This window comes from Sinohyriopsis cumingii, chromosome 8, assembly GCF_028554795.1.
Source record: "Sinohyriopsis cumingii isolate HCF-2022 chromosome 8, ASM2855479v2, whole genome shotgun sequence".
Taxonomy (NCBI): domain Eukaryota; kingdom Metazoa; phylum Mollusca; class Bivalvia; order Unionida; family Unionidae; genus Sinohyriopsis; species Sinohyriopsis cumingii.
Genome location: NC_142968.1, coordinates 42,185,681 through 42,212,607, shown reverse-complemented (window position 1 = coordinate 42,212,607; position 26,927 = coordinate 42,185,681). Strand labels below are relative to the sequence as shown.

At 33.8% G+C, this 26,927-nt stretch overlaps 2 protein-coding genes across 2 annotated transcripts in view; one reads left to right on the top strand and one right to left on the bottom strand.

Moving 5' to 3' along the window:
* Positions 1-1,308: 1,308 nt before the first annotated feature.
* LOC149793370 (uncharacterized) lies at positions 1,309-2,499 on the top strand. Its single transcript, XM_089968990.1, has 2 exons — positions 1,309-1,881; positions 2,087-2,499. Exons 1-2 carry the CDS (start codon positions 1,326-1,328, stop codon positions 2,497-2,499), a joined length of 969 nt encoding a protein of 322 aa, XP_089825116.1. The 5' UTR covers positions 1,309-1,325.
* An 8,144-nt stretch (positions 2,500-10,643) lies between these two features.
* LOC149793369 (uncharacterized) overlaps positions 10,644-26,927 on the bottom strand; it is a 29,175-nt gene continuing 12,891 nt past the window's right edge. Inside the window, exons 5-7 of the mRNA XM_089967348.1 lie at positions 26,494-26,676; positions 22,926-23,014; positions 10,644-19,007 (exon numbers count right to left, since the gene is read on the bottom strand). Of these exons, the coding sequence (XP_089823474.1) occupies positions 18,944-19,007; positions 22,926-23,014; positions 26,494-26,676 (336 nt within the window). The 3' untranslated portion in view covers positions 10,644-18,943. The remainder of the gene's footprint in view (positions 19,008-22,925; positions 23,015-26,493; positions 26,677-26,927) is intronic.

The following is a 26,927-nucleotide window of genomic DNA, read 5'->3' as shown; positions in this document are numbered from 1 at the left end:
TAGTCGAGAAAGAAGCAATTATGTGGTAGGTAGTAATGTTAATTAAAGCATAATAATGACTTAGATCAACTGTAAATATATTAAATATTTTAAATACATATTGTTGGTTATTTATTTCCCTTAGTTATTATGCCACAATTATTTCCATGCGCCGGTACGTGAATGGCTGAGCGTTAAATGTTTGTAGTGCGCTACTTTCTTCATTAAAACTAGTTTGAATGTTCAAACCATAAGTGTTTCTTATATTGATTTTATCAATGTGAATAAATATAGAAACTAAAAAAAAGAGAGTAGTCAACATATCAATATGCAAATGTGATTGTGAATAGCCACAAAAGGCACATAACTACATTTTGTAGCGGACACACTCGGCTGAGATGTGAGGAGTGCATTCACTTGGTCCATACACAGTTTCCTGTAGTCAATATTAACTCCGTTCAATTGGCAGATACAATGTATTTGTATGAGATATAAATAAAATATATGCATAGTATGTATGCTGTATCGTTTCCTTCCAATGAAAATTGTATACATCCCGTTGTATATCATTGTTACAGCGTACATACCATACATATATTCTATAAATGCCTTGTTGACTGTTTCAGGTGACAAAGATACTAGTACAGCCTTTTTGCTGTTTGTATGGCCATCTTGCACATGTTGTGCATGGTTTTTTTAAGTCAGTTATTACATTGTGGTTCACGGGAAAAAGTCAAGAAATGTCCAAAAAGAAGCGTTACCTAAGTTACGCTTGCACCGTTTACTGTTGAATTTCAAAAGAAAATGTTCAGATTTATATAATAGACTTTTTTCTTTTGTCCCCTTCTTTTTAAATAAAGTGTTGGTCTCTTAGTTCTCTTCTTCAAATTATAGTAGTGATGATTTATTACTTTTCTGAGGTTTTTAGGTTTGGTGGTCTAATGTTTTATTTATTTTAAATTGAGAGTTGGTTGACTGATGTTTTTAAGAAATAGTTGTAGTATTCGTGGCCTAGGGTTATCGTAAACATATTTTGGCGGAGGGTGGTGTTTCATGTAGCAAAATTATTCGAGTGTGTGTGTGTGCGTGTGCGTGTGTGTGTGTGTGTGTGAGAGAGAGAGAGAGAGAGACTTTTAAATTTCACCATCTCCACCCCACGTGTTTCTTGACAAACGTATAATTCAGATGTGACAGTGAACTGATTTCCTCTAAGTGGAAATGATTAAAAGTGGAGAGAGCAGGGCAGAGAGGTCATGAGTATATTACGTGTCAGAGATAATGATATTCATGGTGTCCTATAAACGTATTCCATTTGATAAGAAAGTGCCACATAGGAAAGAGTGAAAATGATGCCTGTTACGCCTTTTCTGCTCTTAGCATTCGTAACAACCACACTTTACGGTCTGGACAGCACTCGAGAACATTTCTTGAAGCGGTTCTGGTCAAAGAATAACTCCGGATACTTACCCAACGGAAACCTGGAGGATCGGATCGCTCTCCTGGAAAAGGCTCTTTCAGAAGGTATGCAAAAGCTTCAAAATGAACTGGATCAGCAGAGAGCCAGAAACGACATTCTTCAAACATTGCTTGAACAGCAAGATACCAAACTTAAAGACCGGGATGCAGGTATTAAGGAACTGTCAAAGAGTATTTCAGAGCTGAGAGAAATGGCCAGTATCCAGGCAGGAAAAATTAAACTGCTTGAGGAAATTGCAATGAAATGTAAAGAAGAAACCATTGCCATAAATGACGGAGATACAAAAATGTATCGAAATGAAACAACCAAACAAGTTACCGAACGAACTAACATGTCCAGGCAGCAAATTCGTAATGAGAATGATTTTCGATTCGACACAAAATACGTGCTAGACGTGAAACGAGAGACGAATACCAAAATTAAGAGTGAGTATGTCAATATTTATCGGCTTATCCACAATATTAAACAGAAATACTAATTTATGGTTAAACAGGGGAATATTCTTACAGTTAAAACTATCAAATCAAATTCGTTATTTTCGTACTAAACATATTCTATTATATCAATATACCTTCCATCTGGATTGATGACAGAATACAAAAGGAAATAATGCCTCATTTTAAATTTCAGAAGATAATCAAGTTGGTCAGGTTGCTTTCTATGCCACCCTCTCAATGTGGGAGCCAAGTAACCTGGGCGAACATCATCCCATCGTCTTTGATCACGTTGTTACTAACGTCGGCAGTGCATACCATGGACTCACAGGAATATTTATTGCACCCGTAAATGGAATTTACTTTTTCAGCGTTACGGTTATGTCTCTTAGTCAGCACTCTCAATACCTTGAATTAGTCAAGGATGGTGTTGTTGTAAATGACTTTTTAGCAGATGCCACCGGCGCTAATCATCACGTGTCAGTCACGCGTGCATTCGTTTTAAATGTTGGTCAGGGCAGCGAAATCTGGGTACGGACTGCTACGGCTGGTGAAATTCATGGCAATCATCATACAACCATTTGTGGATGGTTGTTGTTCCCAATGTAACAACGTTTCGTTTTACCATATGCATCTTTTTGTCTGGCTGCACATCTTTTGAAATATATCACCTATCATTCCAATCGTGTTCCTTTTGTTTCATAATCATCTTTCAGACATCGTGATTACAAAGAATATAGAAAGGTGAAGAACTGGACTTGCTAGGAGACATGTCAGTCCCATAAATGTACGAAATTCCATAAATATCACAAGGTGACACTGCACTTACCTGCGTTGTGACATTAGTTTTTCGCTAATTACTCTTTGCGTCACAGAATTCAGTACTCTCATAATTCACAAAAAAACACTATTAATTCTTAATATAAATTTATCTCAAGTTATATATATATATATATATATATATATATATATATATATATATATATATATATATATATATATATATATATATATATATAACCCGTATATTTCACTCAGTTTGCAACTATTATAAAATAAATTTAAATGGCCGACAGGAAACTAGGAGTTTCATCGCTTGGAAACGAGATTTTATAATAATGTGAGACATACGTACGTCGTTATGCTACCATACCAACCACAATTGCGTAAATATAAATTAAAAAGTTTGTTACATTGAACTGAATAAGCAACTTTGTTTTCTTTCAATAAATCTAGAATTCTAGAGAAAATGACCCATAAAGAACCTGTCAAAATGCTAATTATTGAATATTAATTATTATTCTACAGATCCCATGTTAAAAACGGCTTCATTTGCTGTGTGTCAGGTTTATTTACTCTTATTTTGAAAGACATATCACATTTTTCTCTAAAGCATTTGAGCTTAGAAATCAAACCCAACGAAAATCACAATATACAACGTATTGCAAAGCTACGTGTTTGAGATATGGAAACATAATAAAATTACACGGCAACACTTGGGAATGTTCAGTTTTATTTGCATGCCTTATAATCAATCTTTCCGTGTGTGTGTGTGTGTGTGTGTGTGTGTTGGGATTTTAAACGTAGCTTTAATAATTTGAGTCATATCGCTAAGATGTCTGCAGTTGTCAGTTTTTAGTGATATCTAGCAATGGGGCATCATGCCGCAGACATGTGGCATGTACAACCCAGTCACATTATCTTGACACCATGACAACCATTCCTAATACTGTCCTCTTAATGTTAGTACCTTGCTTATAAGTCTGTGCATGATTTGGCTGAGGCTCGAACACGCGAACTCCTGCATCTGAAGCGGACGCTCTAAGCACTTAGGCCACCGGAGCGGCCTTTTATAAATGATCCATTGCATATGACATCAATCTTGAAACCAAGACTGGACAAATACAGCTGTCAGACTAAAGCAAATATCAGAATGGGATGGTTCTATAATAAAGACCCTGGGCTGTGTCGGCAGGAAGTCGTGAGACCAGCATACTTTTCTTTTCCTCTTGTTTTGTTAAAAAAAAAATGTATATATAATTCTGTGGGGATTGGACGAACTCGTCGAAACTTTAGCTTAAGTGCAAACCTACATTGTACAATGCAGACCAAACAAAGCTAGCGAAAATGAACTTGTTTTATCGATACGTAAGACAGGTCATGTTGTGAATGAATATGAATGATGTCTCGTATCCAGTTACGCTGTTTGATGTAAATTATTGTCGTCTTATTGTGTCAAGTCACCGAATGAAAGCATTGGAAACGAATTATTACGTTCTATATACAAACGAAAGAAACATTTGAAACATTTAGGTACTTGTTTTCGACATTCCGTTATCAACTATAGTCCGTTGTGATGGACACATGTGCTATTTATAGCACATCCACCCTTTAAAAAGAGACTGACAGTTCACTGATATTGGCACTATCGTTGGATCTTCGCTATAACAAAATTGGTTGTACCATGCATTGTAATGAATTCGCAGCCGAGCAGAAATAAATATATGAGTTCTGTATGAACGACAACAGCTAGTATTATGTTGAATCATGTAGTCCTAGATGTTAACCATTCAGATTCGCTCAGATCTCGAAACAGTTTTCGAGAATTGGAAATCTTTGTTGAAACTGTAAATATAGCTGCTGTAATCAGTTTTAGACAAACGATGGAATTCATTCCAACGGAACGTTACGATTAAAATGTAATCCTTAAAGACATATCCGTGTAACTACTATGATCATCAGCATTGTTATCTTTAAATGAAAGCAGACGAAATCAATCACAAAGCTTATTCAATAGTTTCAGCTTCCACTATTTAATTGTTGCCTGTTCGTAGAAATATCGATTGTTACGGGTTAACTTTATACAGTGTGTTCTATTAGAGTATGGGAAATCTTCAGTGATTTACAGTGAAACTTCTCTACTTTGTTGCGAGACAACTGGAAAACCTTTATTATTTACAGGTAAACATTAAGGTACTTAAATACAGATATTTAGAAGCACATTAAACTAATGGCAGACAAATAATTTTTTTCTAAGATGCATTTTACGACACTTATATTTAAGATTTTTGCTCTCTTAATCTACTCTCGATTTTCTCTCCAAGATAATTTGATCCTAGTTGGGTCTCCTCAATGGTATATGCGTGTACCATGATAATGAAAGAAAATGAGCGTAACTTAAACTGTACCGCAAATGTATTTTTTGAAGAAGAAAAAACAACCAATGAACGAATTGGAATCGAAAACGAATATAAAGGAACCAAAATTGATATCAAACGGGGATAAGCCATATATTGTATTTGAACACGACACTTAGTCTAAACCTTCCACACCGTTCTTGACGAATTCTAATTTTATGGTTAGATTTTCATTATCACTGTGGAGGAATCTGAATTTGCTCACGGGCATCGGACACTTTACATCTAGATATTCATTTTGTGCCATTGTACAAAATAAAGCACATGAATATTTTCCAGCAGAAGGAACAAATTCAGAGGAATCTGAGCTTTTGTTTCAATTAACCGTGAGAGTAATTCTTCTTAATTGTATGGTCAAATGTGTCAGTTTGGACCATGGATGCCAGTCAAATGAACTTTTTACAATTCAAGCACAGAAACGTTTATAGCTATTAAAGCATTGAATCATGAAGGCTACAAATCAAAAGAGTATGCGGCAATAATTGTTATGCATCAATTTCTAAACAGATATGCAGCAATGATAAATAAGCATGTCTTTGTATGAAGGCAGTTTTCTTTAATTCTTTAATTCATTCGACTTTCTAAATGTGTCAGAAAATGAATGATACGGTGTGTGTGTGTGTGTGTGTGTGTGTAATAATATAAAAAATTTTTAGGAACTTAAAATGTAATTCACTATTTAATTTGAAATTAACAGAATTATGCGAGAGGTGGCATGATTATTTCTGTATATTTCAAATTAAATCGTAAATTACATTTTAAATTCCTCCAAATTTGTATTTTATTCCACTCTGTAATTTCACAGGCAGAAAAATGAAACGGCTTATCTAAGGTTTTCGACACTCTCATTTAGAGCATTCCACCAGTTACCAAACCCACACATTTTCTTCCGTTGCAACCATTCGCATGAACTAAAAGATTTGATGGGATGATTAGCCACCATACTTCAATTTAAAAAAAAAAACAAGAAAGGAAAGTGTAAACTCGTTAGAGGTTACAATTTGTGAAGGAAACAGTATGCACAGGGAGATAAACGGGATACTACCGTTTATTTCAAGGAAAATTACACTGGCCAGTCGCTAAATAAAAATATTTTTCATCCACGACATACGTTTATGAGCACTCTTAAATTGCAAATAATATGGTTCTACGGGATTTGCAATCATGAACAAGAATTTCACGACGTTTGTTTTCTATTGCATTTTGATTGGATTAGTAGAAAGTTTTTACAAAATCAGGGCACGTAGGAAAATGAAATTTGAAGTATTAAAAAGAAAAAACATTCGCAATAAAGCAAAAGTAATAATTCTGTTCATTGTTTATTTAAACAGACCTTCAGCATCTACATCCATGTATGCTAGATGAAATTAAATGATTTGCAACAAATATTTCCAGAAGAGTCTGGAGCATACACTTTGGTTACGGTTTTAATAAAAGAAGAAAAAAGCATAAGGGACTATTCTTAGAGAGATCAAATATAATGGATATCAACAAACCTGTTTGTTTTGCGTGTGAATTTAATGGTTCTCAGCTGTGTGCTTTTTAATATTAATCCTGGCAGAAAAATATTGAAAACTGATACAAATTGTAAAATTAAATATATTTCATGCAATATGCAATATTGTTTAAACTTTAAAAAGCAATACGCAGGGGAAATCGACAAAAATTGACACATTAGGATGGAAGGGAAACTTTTAACAGTATAAAGACAAAGAAAACGTCTATGTAAATAGTTTAATACAAACTGTAGCATGGATTATTTGGGAGTGATTGGCATAGTGCACAACATATGCTGGTCTTACGGTGATAGAAGAAAAAGATGTATTCTTAACTATTCGTTTAGTCGCTGAAATTCAACCAACGATTTAACATCCATCGTAGTCTAGCGCACTTTTTAAGCTTTCTTTTTCAAAAAAAAATATTTTCTCGAATGTAATGCGGGTTCATAGAGTTAGTTTTAATTCTCTCTCTCCCCATATATTGAAACTCTGTAATGGTCATGCATTCTACTGAAAAACTGTTTGAAAAACAAATGCTCATCAGGTTCATTATTTGGCCAGGACCAATTTGAAAATGTCTGAAATTCACTGAAAAATACATAGGAGCCTATAGGAAAAGTAAAATCTATTATTTTAAATACTCAAACAAGATTTTTTCAAATGTGCTTCCACTGAGTTTACAAAAAAAAAAACCCTAATATATGGTAATATAGTATTATCTTTTGGGTACATAATGTAATTCTAACCGTTTAAAGCATGGTTGATGTCACAATATTCATATTCTTATGCCACTGTAATCAGCAGCAATGTGCATAATGACTTTAATTTATAATTATATTTTGTGTGTAATTTCCATACCAATGTTTTAAAAAAATATAAATATCTTGTATTTTGCACTGGATATAACCAAGCATCAGTAGTTTCCAAAAGTTGTCATCCTGTCAAGCAGCAAACAAATTAAGGTCAATACAATGTTCTCACAGAAGTCTTTGACGGATAGGTCATTTTTATTTGTCTTTTTCAAGGTAGCACCTTACAATACCAGTACTGTTTGTTGGTGATGTTTTGTAATGTTTGCTGTAGTTCTGGTAAGTTTAACTGTATCTTTTGTTGATTTGTAAAGAATGCAGTATAGTGTATTTAAATATTAGGATCTGCATATGTCATGTTTCTATATAAAACATATAGAGTTACATTTTTACAGGATAGTAAATGGTCATGTTACTATTACATTTACAAGACATTGGTGTTACTATTACATTTACAAGGCATTAGTGTTACTATCACATTTATAGCATTTACTGGTGTTATTATTATGTTTACAGGATATACTGGTGTTATTATCATGTTTACATGATATACTGGTGTTATTATCATGTTTACAGCATATACTGGTGTTATTATGATGTTTACAGCATATACTGGTGTTATTATCATGTTTACAGCATATACTGGTGTTATTATCATGTTTACAGCATATACTGGTGTTATTATCATGTTCACAGCATATACTGGTGCTATTATCATGTTCACAGCATATACTGGTGTTATTATCATGTTTACAGCATATACTGGTGTTATTATCATGTTTACAGCATATACTGGTGTTATTATCATGTTTACAGCATATACTGGTGGTATTATCATGTTTACAGCATATACTGGTGGTATTATCATGTTTACAGCATATACTGGTGTTATTATCATGTTTACAGCATATACTGGTGTTATTATCATGTTTACAGCATATACTGGTGTTACTGATTTATTGACATTTCTTAACCACATTCTTAATTTCTATAAAGTTTTCATTAACTCCTTTGATATGTATCTTGTTAGATCTTCAAAAGGAAATCAGACTTTATACTACAAATCATAAAGTAGTATCTATTTGTTGTAAGAAATTCTGAAAATGAACCTCATAGGCATCCAATAAAGGGAGATTACTCAAATACCTTTGACCAGCTGTTTTTTTTTGTCCTGTGGCAAAGACAAAAATTAGTTTGCAGATAAAGTTCACCTTGAATTAAACAGTACTGACTCAATGTAACAAAAGAACCAATGAAGAGATTTTTGAAAATGGATTGATGAAAAATTATTCTAACTTCCTGAAGAAATTAGACTGAGGTTTTTCACACTATGCCATGATTACAAAACAAGAAAGAATGTGCATCCTGGAAATCATATTAAAAGTCTTCTGGTGTGGTCTCCACCATTTCTCTCTTTGAACATCCTCAGCTAATTTTTACTGACAACAATGCTCATTAATAAATAGGAATATCATTGAAGGTTATGACATACCTTCTGCACTAAAGATTAAACCATCCAAGGTGGAATATAAGCTAACATGCAGAATTATTGCTTTTTATACATTTCCATGGTTACCATAGAAATAGACTAAAATATTTATATTGGTCCTTATTTAGCAACTGTATCACCACTTTAAGGAATCAACAGACAGTCTGCTACAATATGATACAAATTTTGGTTTGTTGTACATAGATAGGGTATTCTAAATAATCAGAAATCCTTCTGCTAATCCAGGTCCCTTCTGAAGATGGTCCATCTGATATCCAAGAAACACTGCTTTGTCTAAACTAAAATTCCTTGCAAAATAGTAATGTATCTTGTACAGGGTTTAACATCATATTAGGATGATGCTGGCTATATATGAATAAATGTGTAGAAATTATATATATATATATATATATATATATATATATATATATATATATATATATATATATATATATATATATATATATATATGTGTGTGTGTGTGTTTGTGTGTGTGTGTGTGTGTGTGTGTGTGTGTGAGATGATCCATAATAAATACCAGTTAGAAGATACAAGTCTATGTTTTATTTAACTTGGGAACTTTTAATATGGATCAACATTATTTGTATATAAAAAATAAAGGTCTATTTTCTATCAAATGTGGCCTTATTATGTTCCACCATTTTTACAATAAGTCACTTAAAGATGATTTTTCCTGCTTCTGTAACAAAGGCGACACTTGATGATGGATGGGCATTATTTGTAACAAAGGCCACACTTGATGATGGATGGGCCATATTTGTAACAAAGGCCACACTTGATGATGGATGGGCATTATTTGTAACAAAGGCCACACTTGGTAATGGATGGGCATTATTTGTAACAAAGGCCACACTTGATGATGGATGGGCATTATTTGTAACAAAGACCACACTTGATGATGGATGGGCCATATCTGTAATGAAGGCCACACTTGATGATGGATAGGCATTATTTGTAACAAAGGCTACACTTGATGATGGATGGGCCATATTTGTAACAAAGGCCACACTTGATGATGGATGGGCCATATTTCTAACAAAGGCCACATTTGATGAAATATGGGCACTATTTGTATGAAACTAAAAGGCCTTCATGCCAGCATGCCACTGGTTAAATATGGTCAGATTATGTTGAGTAGTTATTTTGAAGTTGTTTGGATGTTCACCTATTTTTACTAGTGGTGGTCTTATCTGGAAGTGGACTGGCATCTGACTTAAAAAGACTTTATGCAAGGATGCTTTCTATTAAATTTGGTCAAATTCTGTTTTACAGTTCTTAACAAGCAGTTGTTTGATGGTTTTTCTATTTTTAGTAATAGCCACCATATTTGACATTGAATCAATATCATCTGGACAATTTCAAAGGCCTTTATGCTATAGTGTCCTCTGTCAAAATTTCAAAGGCCTTTATGCTATAGTGTCCTCTGTCAAAATTTCAAAGGCCTTTATGCTATGGTGTCCTCTGCCAAAATTTCAAAGGCCTTTATGCTATAGTGTCCTCTGTCAAAATTTCAAAGGCCTTTATGCTATAGTGTCCTCTGCCAAAATTTCAAAGGCCTTTATGCTATAGTGTCCTCTGCCAAGTTTGTTGAAATTGGTACAGTGGTTTTTGAAAAGATGAAATCTTAACTATTGATGGACAACACATCACATTACATTCAACTCACAAAAGACTGATGCCAATACCATAAGTTTACCTGGCCTTATAGCAAGATGGGGAAACAATAACAACAACGATCAAAATGAATAGACTTCTTTCAAAGCAGGATGAATATAAAAATCGGTATCTTAAAATTACTTGATACACCTCACTGTCATGGATAAGCAAAAGCTAAAATAATGTAAAATAAAATAAAATTTACTAAACAACATTGATAAGTACAAAAAGTCCAAAACATATATATGTACATATACAAAATCATTACAGACTGAAAGAATCAAATCTGTTTTAAATTTCATCACAGACCAATGAGTGAATGCATAAGACAGACTTAGACTTAAAACAGTCTACCTAATGAATGGTTATAAAAAAATACTTTTCTTAAACTTTTAAGGCTATCATTTGTTGGGTGTTAATATACAACTCTACATTTGACAGTCATAATATGGAAAACAAAACATCATGAAAATGAACCTAGATTTATGTCATTTGTGGTAAATATGTACCAAATACATGCCCTCATCCATGACACAAACAAACAATGTATATTATCTGCCACTCAGTGTCACAGTTTCATGCATTCACGTCCCAGATACATTTAAATAATTTCAGGGTATAGATAATATTCAACATTGTCATGAAAAGTTTTGTGTGTACCAATCAGATTATCAAAAATATATTTATCAAAATCATGTCACATTATAATGATATAACCCACACTGAAATAAAACCTGGCCAAAAAACATCAATATTGTGATGTGATAAAAACATCAGGTAACATAAACATGTATCTCACATTGGGACATAAAACTTGGCATGGTAACATAAAGATATATCTCACACTGGAATATAAAATTTGACATGGTAACATAAAGATGTATCTCACATTGGGGCATACAACTTGGCATGGGAACATAAAGGTGTATCTCACACTGGGACATACAATTTGGCATGGTAATATAAAGATAAAGATGCATCTCACACCAAGATACAAAACATGGCAGGTTAAGACAAAAATGTGTCAAACTCTAGGATAGAAGATGAGGAATGGTAACATAAAACTGTATCTCACATTGGGAAATAAAATTTGGCAGGGCAACATAAAAATGTATCTCATTCTGTGAAATAAACATGGCAGCATAACATAAAGATGTATCTCACAGTGTGATGCAAAACCTAGATGGCTAAGATAAAGATGTGTCTCACTCTGGGTTATATACCTTGGCAGGGTAACACAAGCATTATCTCACACTGGGACATAAAACTTGGCAGGGTAAGATAAGGATGTATCTCACAATGGAATATTAAACTTGGCAGGGTAACATTATATATTGGTTGCCCTTGTTAGGGGAGATATGACCCAAGGCAAGTCATATTCTACTCAAGCTTTGCACTTGTATTTTCATATCTTACATAAAACAAGGGTGATAACCCAAATCAAACAAGGCTGCAAACCATGACTGCATGAGGAAGAGTCAACATTTTGCTACCTGAAACATGATATTCTATAAATCAATCATTGACACTGTCATTTTCATGAGGTGTTATAAAAATTATGTACATCACACCTGGACAAAAATCCTAGAAGAGTATCAAAACAACATCATATATAATTTAAAGCCTTTTCGGTATGTTTTAATTCATTTATTTTTGTGAGTGTCAATTTATCCAGGTTTCATAATAAACAAGCAGAGTTTTCATCAGCAATTAATCTGCAGATTGGTTAAGAGGCCAATTATTTTCAAAGCAGAATCACTGTTCATCATATCTTTAAATCTATGACAGTAGAATTAATGTTCATTAGGTCTTTAAATCTGTCACAGTAGAACCACTGTCAATCAGGTCTTTAAATCTGTCAAAGTAGAATCACTGTTCATCATGTCTTTAAATCTGACATGGTAGAACCAATGTCCATAATGTTTTTAAGTCTATCACAGTAGAACCACTGTTCCTCAGGTCTTTAAGTCTGTTACAGTAGATCATCATTCATTAAATTATTAAATCTCTTATGGCAGATCCCCATTCATTAAATCTCTTACGGCAGATCCCCATTCATTAAATCTATAACAGTAGGTCTTTAAATCTGTCACAGTAGATCACCATTCATTAAATCTCTTACAGCAGATCCCCATTCATTAAATCTATAACAGTAGGTCTTTAAATCTGTCACAGTAGATCATGATTCATTAAATCTATAACAGTAGGTCTTTAAATCTGTCACAGTAGATCACCATTCATTAAATCATTAAATCTCTTATGGCAGATCCCCATTCATTAAATCTCTTATGGCAGATCCCCATTCATTAAATCTCTTACAGCAGATCCCCATTCATTAAATCTCTAATGGCAGATCCCCATTCATTAAATCTCTAACAGTAGGTCGTTAAATATGTCATTGTAGAACCACTGTCAATCAGGTCTTTAAATCTGTCACAGCACATCACCATTCATTAAATCTGTTACAGAAGATCACCATTCATTAAATCTCTAACAGTAGATCACGATTCATTAAATCTGTCACTGTAGAACCACTGTCAATCAGGTCTTTAAATCTGTCACAGTACATCACCATTCATTAAATCTCTAACAGTACATCACCATTCATTAAATCTGTCACTGTAGAACCACTGTCAATCGTGTCTTTAAATCTGTCACAGTACATCACCATTCATTAAATCTCTAACAGTACATCACCATTCATTAAATCTGTTACTGTAGAACCACTGTCAATCAGGTCTTTAAATCTGTCACAGTACATCACCATTCATTAAATCTCTAACAGTACATCACCATTCATTAAATCTGTCACTGTAGAACCACTGTCAATCAGGTCTTTAAATCTGTCACAGTACGTCACCATTCATTAAATCTCTAACAGTACATCACCATTCATTAAATCTCTAACAGTACATCACCATTCATTAAATCTGTTACTGTAGATCACCATTCATCAGGTCTTTAAGTCTGTTGGGTTACAACCATAAAATCCCCAAAAATTGACACTTTACAAAAAACAAAAATAGTTCTGATATGAACTAGTCTGAGTGTGTTAGATAGTGACATCACAATAAGGAGACACATAATGTTACAATCATCTGTAAGACTGTGACATCATGTGCCACAGGTAGACACATAATATTACAATCATCTTTTAGACTGTGACATCACAATAGGTGGACACATAATGCTACAAGCATATGTGTTAGACTATGACATCATGTGATATGGGTAGGGTAGGCACATAATGTTACAATCATCTGTGTTAGATAGTGACATCACATGCCATTGTTAGTCACATAATGTTTCAATCATCTGTGTTAGATGGTGACATCATGTGCCATGAGTGGACATCACATGCCATGAGTAGACATTACGTGCCATGAGTAGACACATAATGTCACAATCATCTGTGTTAAACAGTGACGTCACACGTAACAGGAAGGCAAATAATGTTGCAAACATCTGACTGAATTTATAGCTATAACCAATGCATATATATTGTGCATTACTTCTTCATGGCATTGAGTTTTTTGTAACAGTCTGTGACATACTCAAGAGATTTATGCTAAAAAAATAACAACACCTGGCACATGTTCTGATATTCTTTTTTTACCGTACAGCTGTATTAAGTATAGTACAATTGAAGAAAGCACAACACCAGCTGTACCAAGTACAATACAGCTGAAGTGAGCACAGAGCAGCTACAACAGGTACAATGCTGCTGCCCTAATTACATGACAGTTACATTAAAGGCAGTGAAGTATTAAAAGGACAGTCTTGCTGTACTTGAATAATGAACTGAATGAGTAACACACAGACATAATAATTACAGCATAACAATATTAAGTAAAAATCATATGAATGAAAGGAATGGCTTGAGATAACATTAAGACAACATTCCTTGACATAAGCAATCAAATAACATAACTGAATATTAACAAACATGGAATTTAAAGAATAACAACTGATTCAATAAAATCAATGTTATTCATGTATTTCTGATGATAAATTTTGTTTTTACTGTTTAAATTTTCAGGGCAAAACAGTTTTATTAAACATTTTTTACAGACTTGGGTCCCATTATATACAAAGCAAACAAGGAAATATGATTATACTGAAAATTCCTGGTACATAATTTATGTCCAATCAATGAATTTTGCATAACCAATTGGATGGTCTTGTAAAATACTGTCATTTGTAAGTTTGTTCAATCCTAAATCAAATAAATTGAACAGAAATAAAACAATAAAATAAAGAAAGTTCAGTTCAGTGTGACTGTCATAAATATGCATCAACTTCTAATGTATGCGTCTGTCAGACTGTATGTAGTGTTAACATGAAAGTTTGCCCAATAAATTGTTACCAGCCACTTCCTATTATTTTCTGAAAAGTCAGAGCCATTTATGTTATGCATACTCTGTTTCAATGAAATTTAGATTTAGGGCAGCTTACAACAAAAGAATTATGTTTTGAGGAAGAAGAAGATGGTAGGTCTAATCACTCTTCAAGAAATCTGTCGCACCAAATCTTTCAAAATAATTCCTCCTTATTAGCAATCCTTCCCTCAAGTAGTCCAGTGGCTCAGTGTTTGTTGCTCTTGTAAACAAATGACTCGTGCATGTAGATTATCCATGGTTGTTCTGGGGGACCAGTTTTTGTCAGAAAATAATAATAAAGAGTAGCAACAAACAACTTGATGGTCTAACTTGAAATAGGTCAAGTAATCCTGCTGGAACAAACAGGACAAATATCAGTACAGTATACAGGACTTCCATACACATGATATACAAGTCTCTGAGCCTACCGTAAATCAAATTTAACCCAAGTGAGAATTTTTAAACAAGTTAAACAGCTTCCAAATTTTCAGCAGAAGTTGTCTCCTATTATTTTCTCTAGTATTTGAGTCTCATATATGAACTCTAGATTAAAATGTACTTGAAGTGTGCTTGTGTACTCACTACAGCACTTGTAAAAGCCTCAGGAGTGTAAAGTCAGGAGTCACAACTCGTCACAATCATATTGTAAAAATATGGAAACTAACCTTGTGTGAGGTCTTTTTAACATAAAGGTGCAAACTACATTTGGATCAAATTCAGTATTGATATTAATTAATTAAATTGGCAACACTGAAGTTTAACAGGACAAGCAAACAGTGGCAACCTGGAAATCATATGAACTGAAGACAGCAATGTTGAAGGGTCTGACTACATGGAACCATAACTCATAAAACTGATTTCAAGGAACCATGGAAATCAAAGTCATATCGCTATAAAGATGCACGTTAACAATGGTTGAAATCAAACAACCATTGTAAAGATGAGCTGTGGAAATTAATGTCAAAAGGACAGACAAACAGGGGAAAGATTTGTGCTCAAACAGTTTCAGCACAGCAAGGTCTGATTATTGGATAATTGGATTTGATTTTGATTATCTTCTATAAATAAATAATGCCCATATTGAGAAAATTTTTATGGTGGAAATTTTTTAGTCATTGAGCATTTTCAGGTATGATAACAAAAGTAGATTCCATCAAAAGTTAGCATTTAATTTTTTTAAACCTCTCCAGATATACAATTGTTAAAAAATAACTACCATATTGTGTGGTATCGTAGTTTACTTGCTAGTTTCTAATTAATATTTCCTTCCCTTAGTAGCTACAACATTAGAGGCAGGGGTCACCATGATCCATCATGGAAGCTTATTGATGTGTACTCAGAATGTGTGTGAATAAATACTGTTTGTGTAACAATTTGAGACTCCCTTGTTTTCATGACATGGTGTCAGACGTGACTCCAAAAGATACATAAACTTTTGCAGTGGGTGAAAGTGGCAAAATTCCAGGCACCGGAGAGCTTTAACTTTGGGAAGCCAGTGAAGTGGCTAGATTGGAATCGTTTTAGGATCACCACCAAACTAAATAAGAAATATGAGGTAGTTTAAGTAAGTTCAATAATATATGCAATGTGGAAAGAAGCAGAACAAATTTTTAAATCATTTGAGTTTGCTAACGATGAAGATGCTAATAAGTACACCCCAGTTTTGCTGAAATTTAATGACAATTTCATCCCCAGGAGCAATGTAAACCACAAAAGAGCCTGTTTTCATGGAGTCAAAAACCAGGAGAGTCAGTGGAGGAATTTGTAAGAAAGATGTATGAAATTGCCAATCATTGTGAGTTTGGGGCACAAAAGCATGAAGCAACAAGAAATCGTCTTGTAATTAGAATTCTGGATAAAGAGGTTTTGGAAAAGCTACAAATGAAGGCTGACCTTAACTCAGTGAAGGCCATAGAAATAGCAAGACAGTCTGAACTGGTAAAAAGTCAGTTACATGACCAAAGCATGACAATCAAAGATTTGGATGAAATTTCTAAACAGAACAAAGCATCAGGCACTAAACCAGGATCGAACAACCAAAATGGACAGTGTCAATGGCAAAAACTAAATCAGACTGGTCAAACAACAGCACAACAAATATGTCACAAATGCAACAGGATGCATGGTAGAAGTGAAAGATGTCCCGCTAAACGAAAACGGTACAGAAGTTGTAACAAACTTGACGACTTTGCCATTGTCTATCGCTCAAAAAGAGTAAATGAGGTCACATTCAAAGAAACACCAGCTACAGATTATGCAGAATACCAAGAAGTATTCTTCCTTGGCTCAGTAGCTATGTGTGATGATGATAAGGAGGCATGGGGTGTGATTTAGAACATTGTTGGAGCCTCAATTCACTTCAAAATCGACACTGGGGCAGATGCAACAGTTATATCTGAAACAACATACAGTACTCTTCCAACAAAACCAAAGCTGAGACAACTGGAATCCAAGTTGTGCAGCACTGGAGGGATTCTTGATTCAAGAGGCGAGTTTATGGCACAGACTACCTATAAGAAAATTCATACCAGTTTTGGGTATTTGACATTAAGGGACCACATGCCAATAATCTCCTTAGACATACAGTTGCACATGCAATGGGTCTTGTGAAAAGAGTCGAAGAGAACAAAACAGCCTTTGGGCACTTTGGCCTGCTGAAGAGCTAGCCAGTAAAGATCATACTCCAGGATGATGCCAGGCCATACAGTATAGCTGCACCTAGGCATGTACCATTTCCCTTCTTGTCGAAGGTGAAAGAAAGAAGAACTGCTCCATATGCAGCAGGAAGGCATCATTGAGGAAGTAACTGAGCCCACAGAATGGTGTGTGCCTATGGATACAGTCCCTAAGAAAAATGGCAAAGTCAGATTTTGTGTCGACTTGAAGAAGTTCAATGAGGCTGTTAAACAGGAAAGATATATGCTCCCTACTCTAGAAAGACATATCACTGATGCTCCTCTGTCTTCTCCAAACCTGATGCAAAAAGTAGATTCTACCAAATACCTTTACATCCAGAAAGTGCAAAATTGACAACCTTTAGTACACACATGTAATCCCATTCATATATAAGCCAAACCCCCAAACTGAATCGGAACAACATGAAAAAGTGCAAGACCCATACGTACAGGATTCCTGGGGGTTCAGATCAGGCATGTGATCTCGTCTTCAATGATCTATGATAATACTGTACACCAGCAGTAAATAAATAAACTTCAATATTTTTAAGTTCAGACATTGTCATCTGAATAAGCTGATCTCTTTTTTTCCAGTCTTTTATTTTTCCAAAAATTATTTGGTTTAAATGCGAGAATATATAGCAACTACAATTAAAATCCTGTTTTTCCACAAAATGGCAAAATTTAAGTACATGAAAAATACTCACTATACATTATAGCTGTGTGCTATGTCAACAGATAGATAAATTAAAACTTGATAATTGACACTAGCAGGACTTTTTCTTTTGCTTGTGTACACTTGTGTAAGTAATTCTCATCAAAACCCTTGCAATGATGTACTGTCCCTAACTTGCAGCAACAACAAAAATCCCAATAATGTTGAACCTTTACACTGACAATGCTAATGCCCTCACCACCAGAACATGGTGATACCTTTATCTCGCCTTGCTTACATATGGGTAAGTGATACCTTTATCTCGCATTGCTTACATATGGGTAAGTGATACCTTTATCTCACCTTGCTTATACATGGGTAAGTTATACCTTTATCGCACCATGCTTACACATGGGTGAGTGATACCTTTATCTCACCTTGTTTACCCATGGGTAAGTGATACCTTTATCTCACCATGCTTACTGAGAGAAAATAAACCAGACTAATATGAGTATGTAACAACACAATCAAAAAGCTAACTTATTTAGCAGCCATGGTTTCTGGCAAGTGCACACCTATTCCTAGCTCTAAAAAATATGCATTCATCTTTGCAAATCTATGGCATTGGACAGAATAAAACTTTCCTATTCCATAAATGGGAAGAAGTCAAAGGTCATTTCTTGGAGTCTCTTCCTGCAGGGTCAGCCTCAGACCGTTGTTTCTCCAAGTATGATCGTCTGAAAAGAAAGAACAATTTCTAACATCTTCTCATATTTCTACGTTGAAATTTAAAGCATTACAGTACTATAGTTCAATGTGTGCGTGCATTTATGTGTGTGTGTGTGTGTGTGTGTGTGTAGAGTAATAGTATGAATGTATGTACAGTAATAGTATGTATTTATGTATGCACATATTAGCTATTAAAGGACATCAGCATAAACATGGCTATTGACTGCCAAATAAAAACAGGATTCCTGCAAAAAGGACTAATGCTCTATTGGCCATAAATGTATTTCCAAGAATGCAAGATAAAACTAGCTCTTCCTTCTTTCTGACTATTGAGTGTTGAAACCATCTCTGATACTCTTAAGCTATAATGAGATTTTCAAGATGGCAACCATGGCAGCCATATTGTATGTACGACCAGGTCCATTTTCCTTTACAACTAACAAGATATGATAAAAAGTGTTTTGGTGAAAATCTCATTTTGACAGATAATATCCATTCAGAAGTAGTACTGAAAACAAGATTTTCAAGAAGACCATCATAATGTCAGCCATACTGGATATCAGATCGACATATGTCATTCTAGGACCAGCTAGAAACCATAACAAGTCATCTTGCAAAAGCACAATTTAAATATGACTTGCTATTTGGGAGAAGTAGTGGAAACAAGATTTTCAAGACAGTTCCCATGGCAGGCACAGTGGACATCAGATCAACACCATTTTCATTTAGGACTAATGAGACATCATAAGAAGTCTTTTGGTGAAAACCTCATGTCAATATGTTCATCCATCTAGGAGAAGTAATGACAGAACAATTTTTAAGAAGGTGGCCATATTTTGGATGTCAGACCAGCAAAAATTTTCATTTAGGACCAACTGGATAAGAATTTTTTGATGCAATTCCAATGTTGATATGACTTTTCTATTAGAAGAAGTTGCAATAACTTGAGCTTCAGGATCAATGTCAGATCAGTACCGTTTAAACTGAGGACCAACTAGACATCATAAGAAACCTTTCTTTAGAAACCCAATGATGAAGTGACCATCCCTTCAAAATGAGAAGGAATAACATCATTTTCAACATGGCTACTGTGGTGGACACAATTTTCATTTAGGGCCAACAATACCTTGGAGTGATGGTGTGTTTAAAGTTGCATGGCAATTCTCTAAGTAGTTTGTGAGGAGTACTGTAGTGATACAAACTTGGAGTGATGGTGTGTTTAAAGTTGCATGGCAATTCTCCAAATAGTTTGTGAGAAGGACTGTAGTGATAAAAACTTTGAGTGATGGTGTGTTTAAAGTTGCATGGCAATTCTCCAAGTAGTTTATGAGGAGTACTGAAGTGATACAAACTTGTGCTAACTGATGAATAGACAATAGATCATAGACAGACAACAACAGACCATCCTACAACTTCCTCTCATTTATGGCTAGTAGATTTAAAATGAAAGGTCTGAAAGTGTGAAATTAAAAAAGATGATCTTTTTTGGCAAGATGAAATCTTCGAAAGCAAACATAAACATACCAATACTTCAACAAGCTTAAAAAAATGTAATGGTATATAAATAAATGATAAAAGTTTAATCAGGTTAATCCTTCAGATAAAATGACTTTTGAGATTCTTTGAGAAAATGATCATGGAGTTTTCACTATGAAAACAGTCTGAGAAAAGATCACACACTAGATAAATATGTTGCCATTTTGCAGAATGCTATTCATGACAGCTATAAAACTGACCCATGTTATCAGTCAGACCACTTTATACTGAAGATCAGTCAAAATGAATACCAAATTTTCCTAAATTAATATTTGCTAAATTACATTTTAGGGGTCTTGAGTAAAGTTTTGTTAGAATTCAGTCTAAAACTCGAATGTAGGCATTATTTTTCCCATTTATCTTCACTCTCAGTATGACCATAAACATTCCTTAACAGCTGAAGATGGAATATAGGTAATAAAGAGCAGAAACTCAACAATCTGTTCAGTTACTATGGGAACTATCTCAAAACTTTCTATGATAATTGATTTGTTTGCAATAGCATATACATGTGGCCAATTAAATTTAATTAAACTTGGATATGATGACTGCTAACCTCCAAAAATTTCTCATATATGTGGGACATGTCCGACCAAACTAATATTTTCCTACAACTATAAAATGCCCAAATCAGACAGTGAGAGTTTCTGTTGAGACACAAGAAACTCATGTTCAAACCTGACAAATACCTGCTTTAACTGAAATCCATAAGCTGGCATCAACCTGAACTTGTATATAAGATGTACATTGTAACAGGTGTGATATGGTCTTGAGCCTTCATTAAACAGTACACTGTAACTTATTGTAGCTTCAGATACCAGGTAACTAGTTGCCTGTCTCAACAAAGTGGGGGGGGGGGGTTGGCCATCTGGTTTTTAGATAAAGAAGGATTCCCAACAAACTAATGTCATTTTCAGGATATGAACGAAAAATCAAAATAATCTTGGCAGAATTTAAAATATATGTTGATGTACTTTTCAGTGATATGAAAAAACATGTGTATTACTGACTTTAAGAATTTTTTTCAAAAAACGGTTAATGTCCAATTTTTATGTTCATTGTGAATCCATTGCTATCAAAAGGCTTCATGAATTTAAATGAAAGATCAAATACTAGATTTAACTTTATGAGGTAAGATGATGGGGGTGGGGATGGTAATGTCATTGACTCTAATTACTCCTAATGAAACAACAGTTCACAATCTTAAGGTGCTCTGGAACTTAATTGGTACATATCAATCAAGCTTCAGAGCACCTTCAAAATGTGAACTGTGTTGATTTTGATATAACCCCCATTCTGTACCATATTCTTCATCATCTTGCCGTATGAAATGTTATCTTTGCAAGAGCACCTGAATGACAATGAATATGGAAAATGTTGTGAGCAATATCACTATTTAGAATTTTGAGAATTTGATTACCTTGCAAATCAGAGCTGGAATTTCAGGGCAATTTATCTTGTTGTAAAGTGTTCCCTTGTAAAGTAATTCAGCATTGCATACCTTACATTTCACACTGTTACTTTTACATAGTGCTGCAATACTATTAAGTTAAAACAAAACAACAAATATCTGAATACCAATTTACTACTTGGTTATTCACACAACGGTATTCTAATTCAAATATTCCATTATTCATTTTAGCCTTGTTAGAACACACTTCAGCATAGAACTGTCATGCTACTACATAAAAACAACAGCAAATAAGGTATTAAATGCTGTGTGATAATAATGCATAAAGACAACAATAATTAATGTATTAAGTGATGTGTCATAATACTGCATAAAAGAGCAACAATAAATAAGGTATTAAATGCTGTGTGATAATTATGTATAAAAAACAATAAAAAGGTAGTAAATGCTGTGTGATAATACTGTATTAAAAAAAATAAAAAAATAAGGCATTAAATGCTGTGATAACATTGTATATAAAAACAATAAATAAGGTATTAAATGCTGTGTCATAATACTGAATAAAAACAACAATAAATAAGGTATTAAATGCTGTGTGATAATATTTTATTAAAAAAACAATAATAAACAAGGTATTAAATGCTGTGTCATAATGCTGAATAAAAACACAACAATAAATAAGGTATAAAAACCATATTATAATTGCTTCTCATAAGTCAACTGCTAAACTTAAATACAATAAATTAAGTAGCTATTATAAAACAAAAAAATGTAATGGGTGTGTGACCATACCCTCATTATAACAAGGCATTGGTATAGTGAGTGGCTTTATAGTCAGGGGCCACTGTATTACTCCTATTAGATATTTATTTAATTTTAGATATAATTTTAGAATCTCATGTTAGCAAAACCAGAGATACAATTTAAGTATTTTGATCTTTTATGATAAATCTGGAATTTAAAAAACCTACAGACTTACAACAGAGCATTTGTTTCCTGTAATTCACTAATTCTTTTTTCTGTTTCTTCCATCCAATCCTTGTACTTGTCACCAAATGATTTCTTCATCTGAAATGATAAATACCTTAACACCATATACTGTGTAGTATCATTTTTTTTAAATTGTGGTTTTGCAAAAAATTGTTTTATTGTTGGTTTGCTGATTGTGCAGGGGGTCTTCTAGCCTTTGCAGATAGATCATTCAAAAAATCATACAAAAAACATAATCTGATATTACATGACCAAAAATATTTCCACTGTAATGTCAAAAAGTAATCAATAACCGGTGTTCATCTGCCTCTCTAAAGATGTATTTCTGTCATGATAAGAATAATTGTACAGTGTTGTGTTCAATATATATTTGTTCTGATTCTAATGCATATCTAAAATAGTTTTTTTTGCTACTGTGTTTGTACCCTATATACATCTGACTAAATAAAAGTGTATTATTACATGAAATTTTTAAAATTCTTTTCAAATATATAAGAGTCAGATGGATATGATAGTACCTGTATGCAGACCTGGAATATTAGTTAAAAAATATCTGAAAGAATTGAAACATGTTGATGCAAATGTTAGCAACATTGTGCTTTTACACAGTCAGATGCAGATGGGTACAAGCCACAGAGGATACTGGGAAAAACTAGAATCAATCCAAATTCTGTTATGGGAGCTGTCTAGATGAGCACATTTTGTAGAAGTACATTCTAGACAAGAAAATTCTGCATGAACACGGTCTAGATAGGAACATCGTGCATGAATATATTCTAGATCAGGATATTTTGTTTAAGCACAGTCTAGTTGAGTTCATTTTGTATGAACACCATCTAGATGAGCACATTCTGTATGAACAATCTAGATGAAAACATTCTGTGTGAACACATTCTAGATGAAAAGTCTGTGTGAACACATTCTAGATGAAAACTGTGTGAACACATTCTAGATGAAAACAGTCTATGTGAACACATTCTAGATGAAAACAGTCTGTGTGAACATGTTCTAGATGAAAACAGTCTGTGTGAACACATTCTAGATGAAAACAGTCTATGTGAAAACATTCTAGATGAAAACAGTCTGTGTGAACATGTTCTAGATGAAAACAGTCTGTGTGAACACATTCTAGATGAAAACAGTCTGTGTGAACACATTCTAGATGAAAACAGTCTGTGTGAACACATTCTAGATGAAAACAGTCTGTGTGAACACATTCTAGATGAGCATATTTTGTATGTGAAATCTAGAAAAGCACAATTTAAATGAAAACACTCTAGATGAGCACATTTTGTGTGAACAATCTAGATGAGCACACTCTGAATGAACATAGTCTAGATGAGCACGTTTTGTTGAATGCAGTCTAGGTCAGTGTCTTTTATTTGAGCAGAGTCTAAACTAGCATATTTTGCTGAACATAGTCTAGATGAGCACATTATGTATAAAAACAGTCCAGATGAGCACATTTTGTAGATGAACAGTCTAGATGAGTGCATTTGTATGAACACAGTCCAGACGAGTTCATTTTGTTCGAACATAGTCTAGATGAGCACATTTTGTATGAAAACAGTCTAGAGGAGCACATTTTGTATGAAAACAGCCTAGAGGAGCACATTTTGTATGAAAACAGTCTAGATGAGCACATTTTGTATGACAACAGTCTAGATGAGCACACATTGTATGAAAACAGTCTAGAGGAGCACATTTTGTATGAAAACAGTCTAGAGGAGCACATTTTGTATGAAAACAGTCTAGAGGAGCATATTTTGTATGAAAACAGTCTAGATGAGCACATTTTGTATGAAAACAGTCTAGATGGGTACATTTTGTATGAAAACAGTCTAGAGGAGCACATTTTGTATGAAAACAGTCTAGATGAGCACACATTGTATGAAAACAGTCTAGAGGAGCACATTTTGTATGAAAACAGTCTAGAGGAGCACATTTTGTATGAAAACAGTCTAGATGAGCACATTTTGTATGAAAACAGTCTAGATGAGCACACATTGTATGAAAACAGTCTAGATGAGCACATTTTGTATGAAAACAGTCTAGAGGAGCACATTTTGTATGAAAACAGTCTAGAGGAGCACATTTTGTATGAAAACAGTCTAGATGGGTACATTTTGTATGAAAACAGTCTAGATGAGCACATTTTGTATGAAAACAGTCTAGAGGAGCATATTTTGTACGAAAACAGTCTAGATGAGCACATTTTGTATGAAAACAGTATAGATGAGCACATTTTGTATGAAAACAGTCTAGATGAGCACACATTGTATGAAAACAATCTAGATGAGCACATTTTGTATGAAAACAGTCTAGATGAGCACATTTTGTATGAAAACAGTCTAGAGAAGCAAACATTGTATAAAAACAGTCTAGATGAGCACATTTTGTAGAAGAACAGTCTATATGAGAACATTTTGTATGAAAACAGTCTAGATGAGCACATTTTGTAGAAGAACAGTCTATATGAGAACATTTTGTATGAAAACAGTCTAGAGGAGCACACTTTTTATAAAAAGTCTAAATGAGCACATTTTGTATAAAAACAGTCTAGATGGACATACTTTGTATGAAAACAGTCTAGATGGGCATACTTTGTATGAAAACATGCAAATGAGAACATTTTGTACGAAAACAGTCTAGAGGAGCACATTTTGTAGAAGAACATTCTAGATGAGTGCATTTTGTTTGAGCATAGTCAAGATGAGCACATTTGGTATGAAAACTGTCTAGATGGGTACACTTTGTATGAAAACAGTCTAGATGGGCACATTTTGTAGAACAGTCTAGATGAGTGCATTTTGTATTAAAACAGTCTAGAGGAGCACATTTTGCATGAAAACAGTCTAGATGGGTACATTTTGTATGAAAACAGTCTAGTTGGGTACATTTTGTATGAAAGCAGTCTAGATGGGTACATTTTGTATGAAAACAGTCTAGATGGGTACATTTTGCATGAAAACAGTCTAGATGGGTACATTTTGCATGAAAACAGTCTAGATGGGTACATTTTGTATGAAAACAGTCTAGATGGGTACATTTTGCATGAAAACAGTCTAGATGAGCACATTTTGTAGAAGAACAGTCTAGATGGGTACATTTTGCATGAAAACAGTCTAGATGGGTACATTTTGTATAATAACATTATGTAGTGGCAGATCTGGTGTTATTGATGAACAAATATGTAAAACAAATTGACTAAAATTAATCTGAGTGAAATAAATAACGTAGCTTTAAAACATCATCAATGCTTCGTAAGACTTTTGCTTACCATCTGAGAAAAAAATGTGGTTTCTGTAAATCTGTGGAAATTTTAAACTCCCAGTTCAAGAATAAAATTAATAATTTTTTATAATTTATGACTATTAAGATTAATTTAAATTTTTTCACATTCTCTACCTTCAAAAAATTATCAACCATGTCAAGAACATAATATCAAAGACTTTTCAAATTATGAAATTTTCATAAATTGTTTATAAACATAGGGTCTAAACAATTAAAAATAACTTTTAACCATCATTTCAAAATATTTTATTCAATGAATTTACCTCTAATTTCAACTTTTCTTCCAATTCACACCAGTGTGCTTCCTTCAGGCTAAGTTCACTGATAAGGGAAGTAACTCTCTCTTTCAAATCACTGTTTTCCATGAGAAGAGCTGCATTATCTGCTTCCAGTTCAGAATTCCTTTTTCTTAGCCTTGTTATCTCATCTCCATGGTTGCAGGTATTCTCCAAAAAGATGTGTAAAATGACAGTTATTTGATATATAATGACATAACAAAGTAAATAAAATAGAAGTACAAGTTGCATATGCTGTATAGGTCTGAAAAAGGGATTGGTAAACTTGCATTGAACCCCTGAGGTCTTAGATTCCACATTTCTGACTGACACAGTATGCAACAATTATCCCTCTGCTTTTAAAGAATCATGACAATAAAGTTATACAGTCCATCTGCATGTATATGTGTAATGTCCTTAAT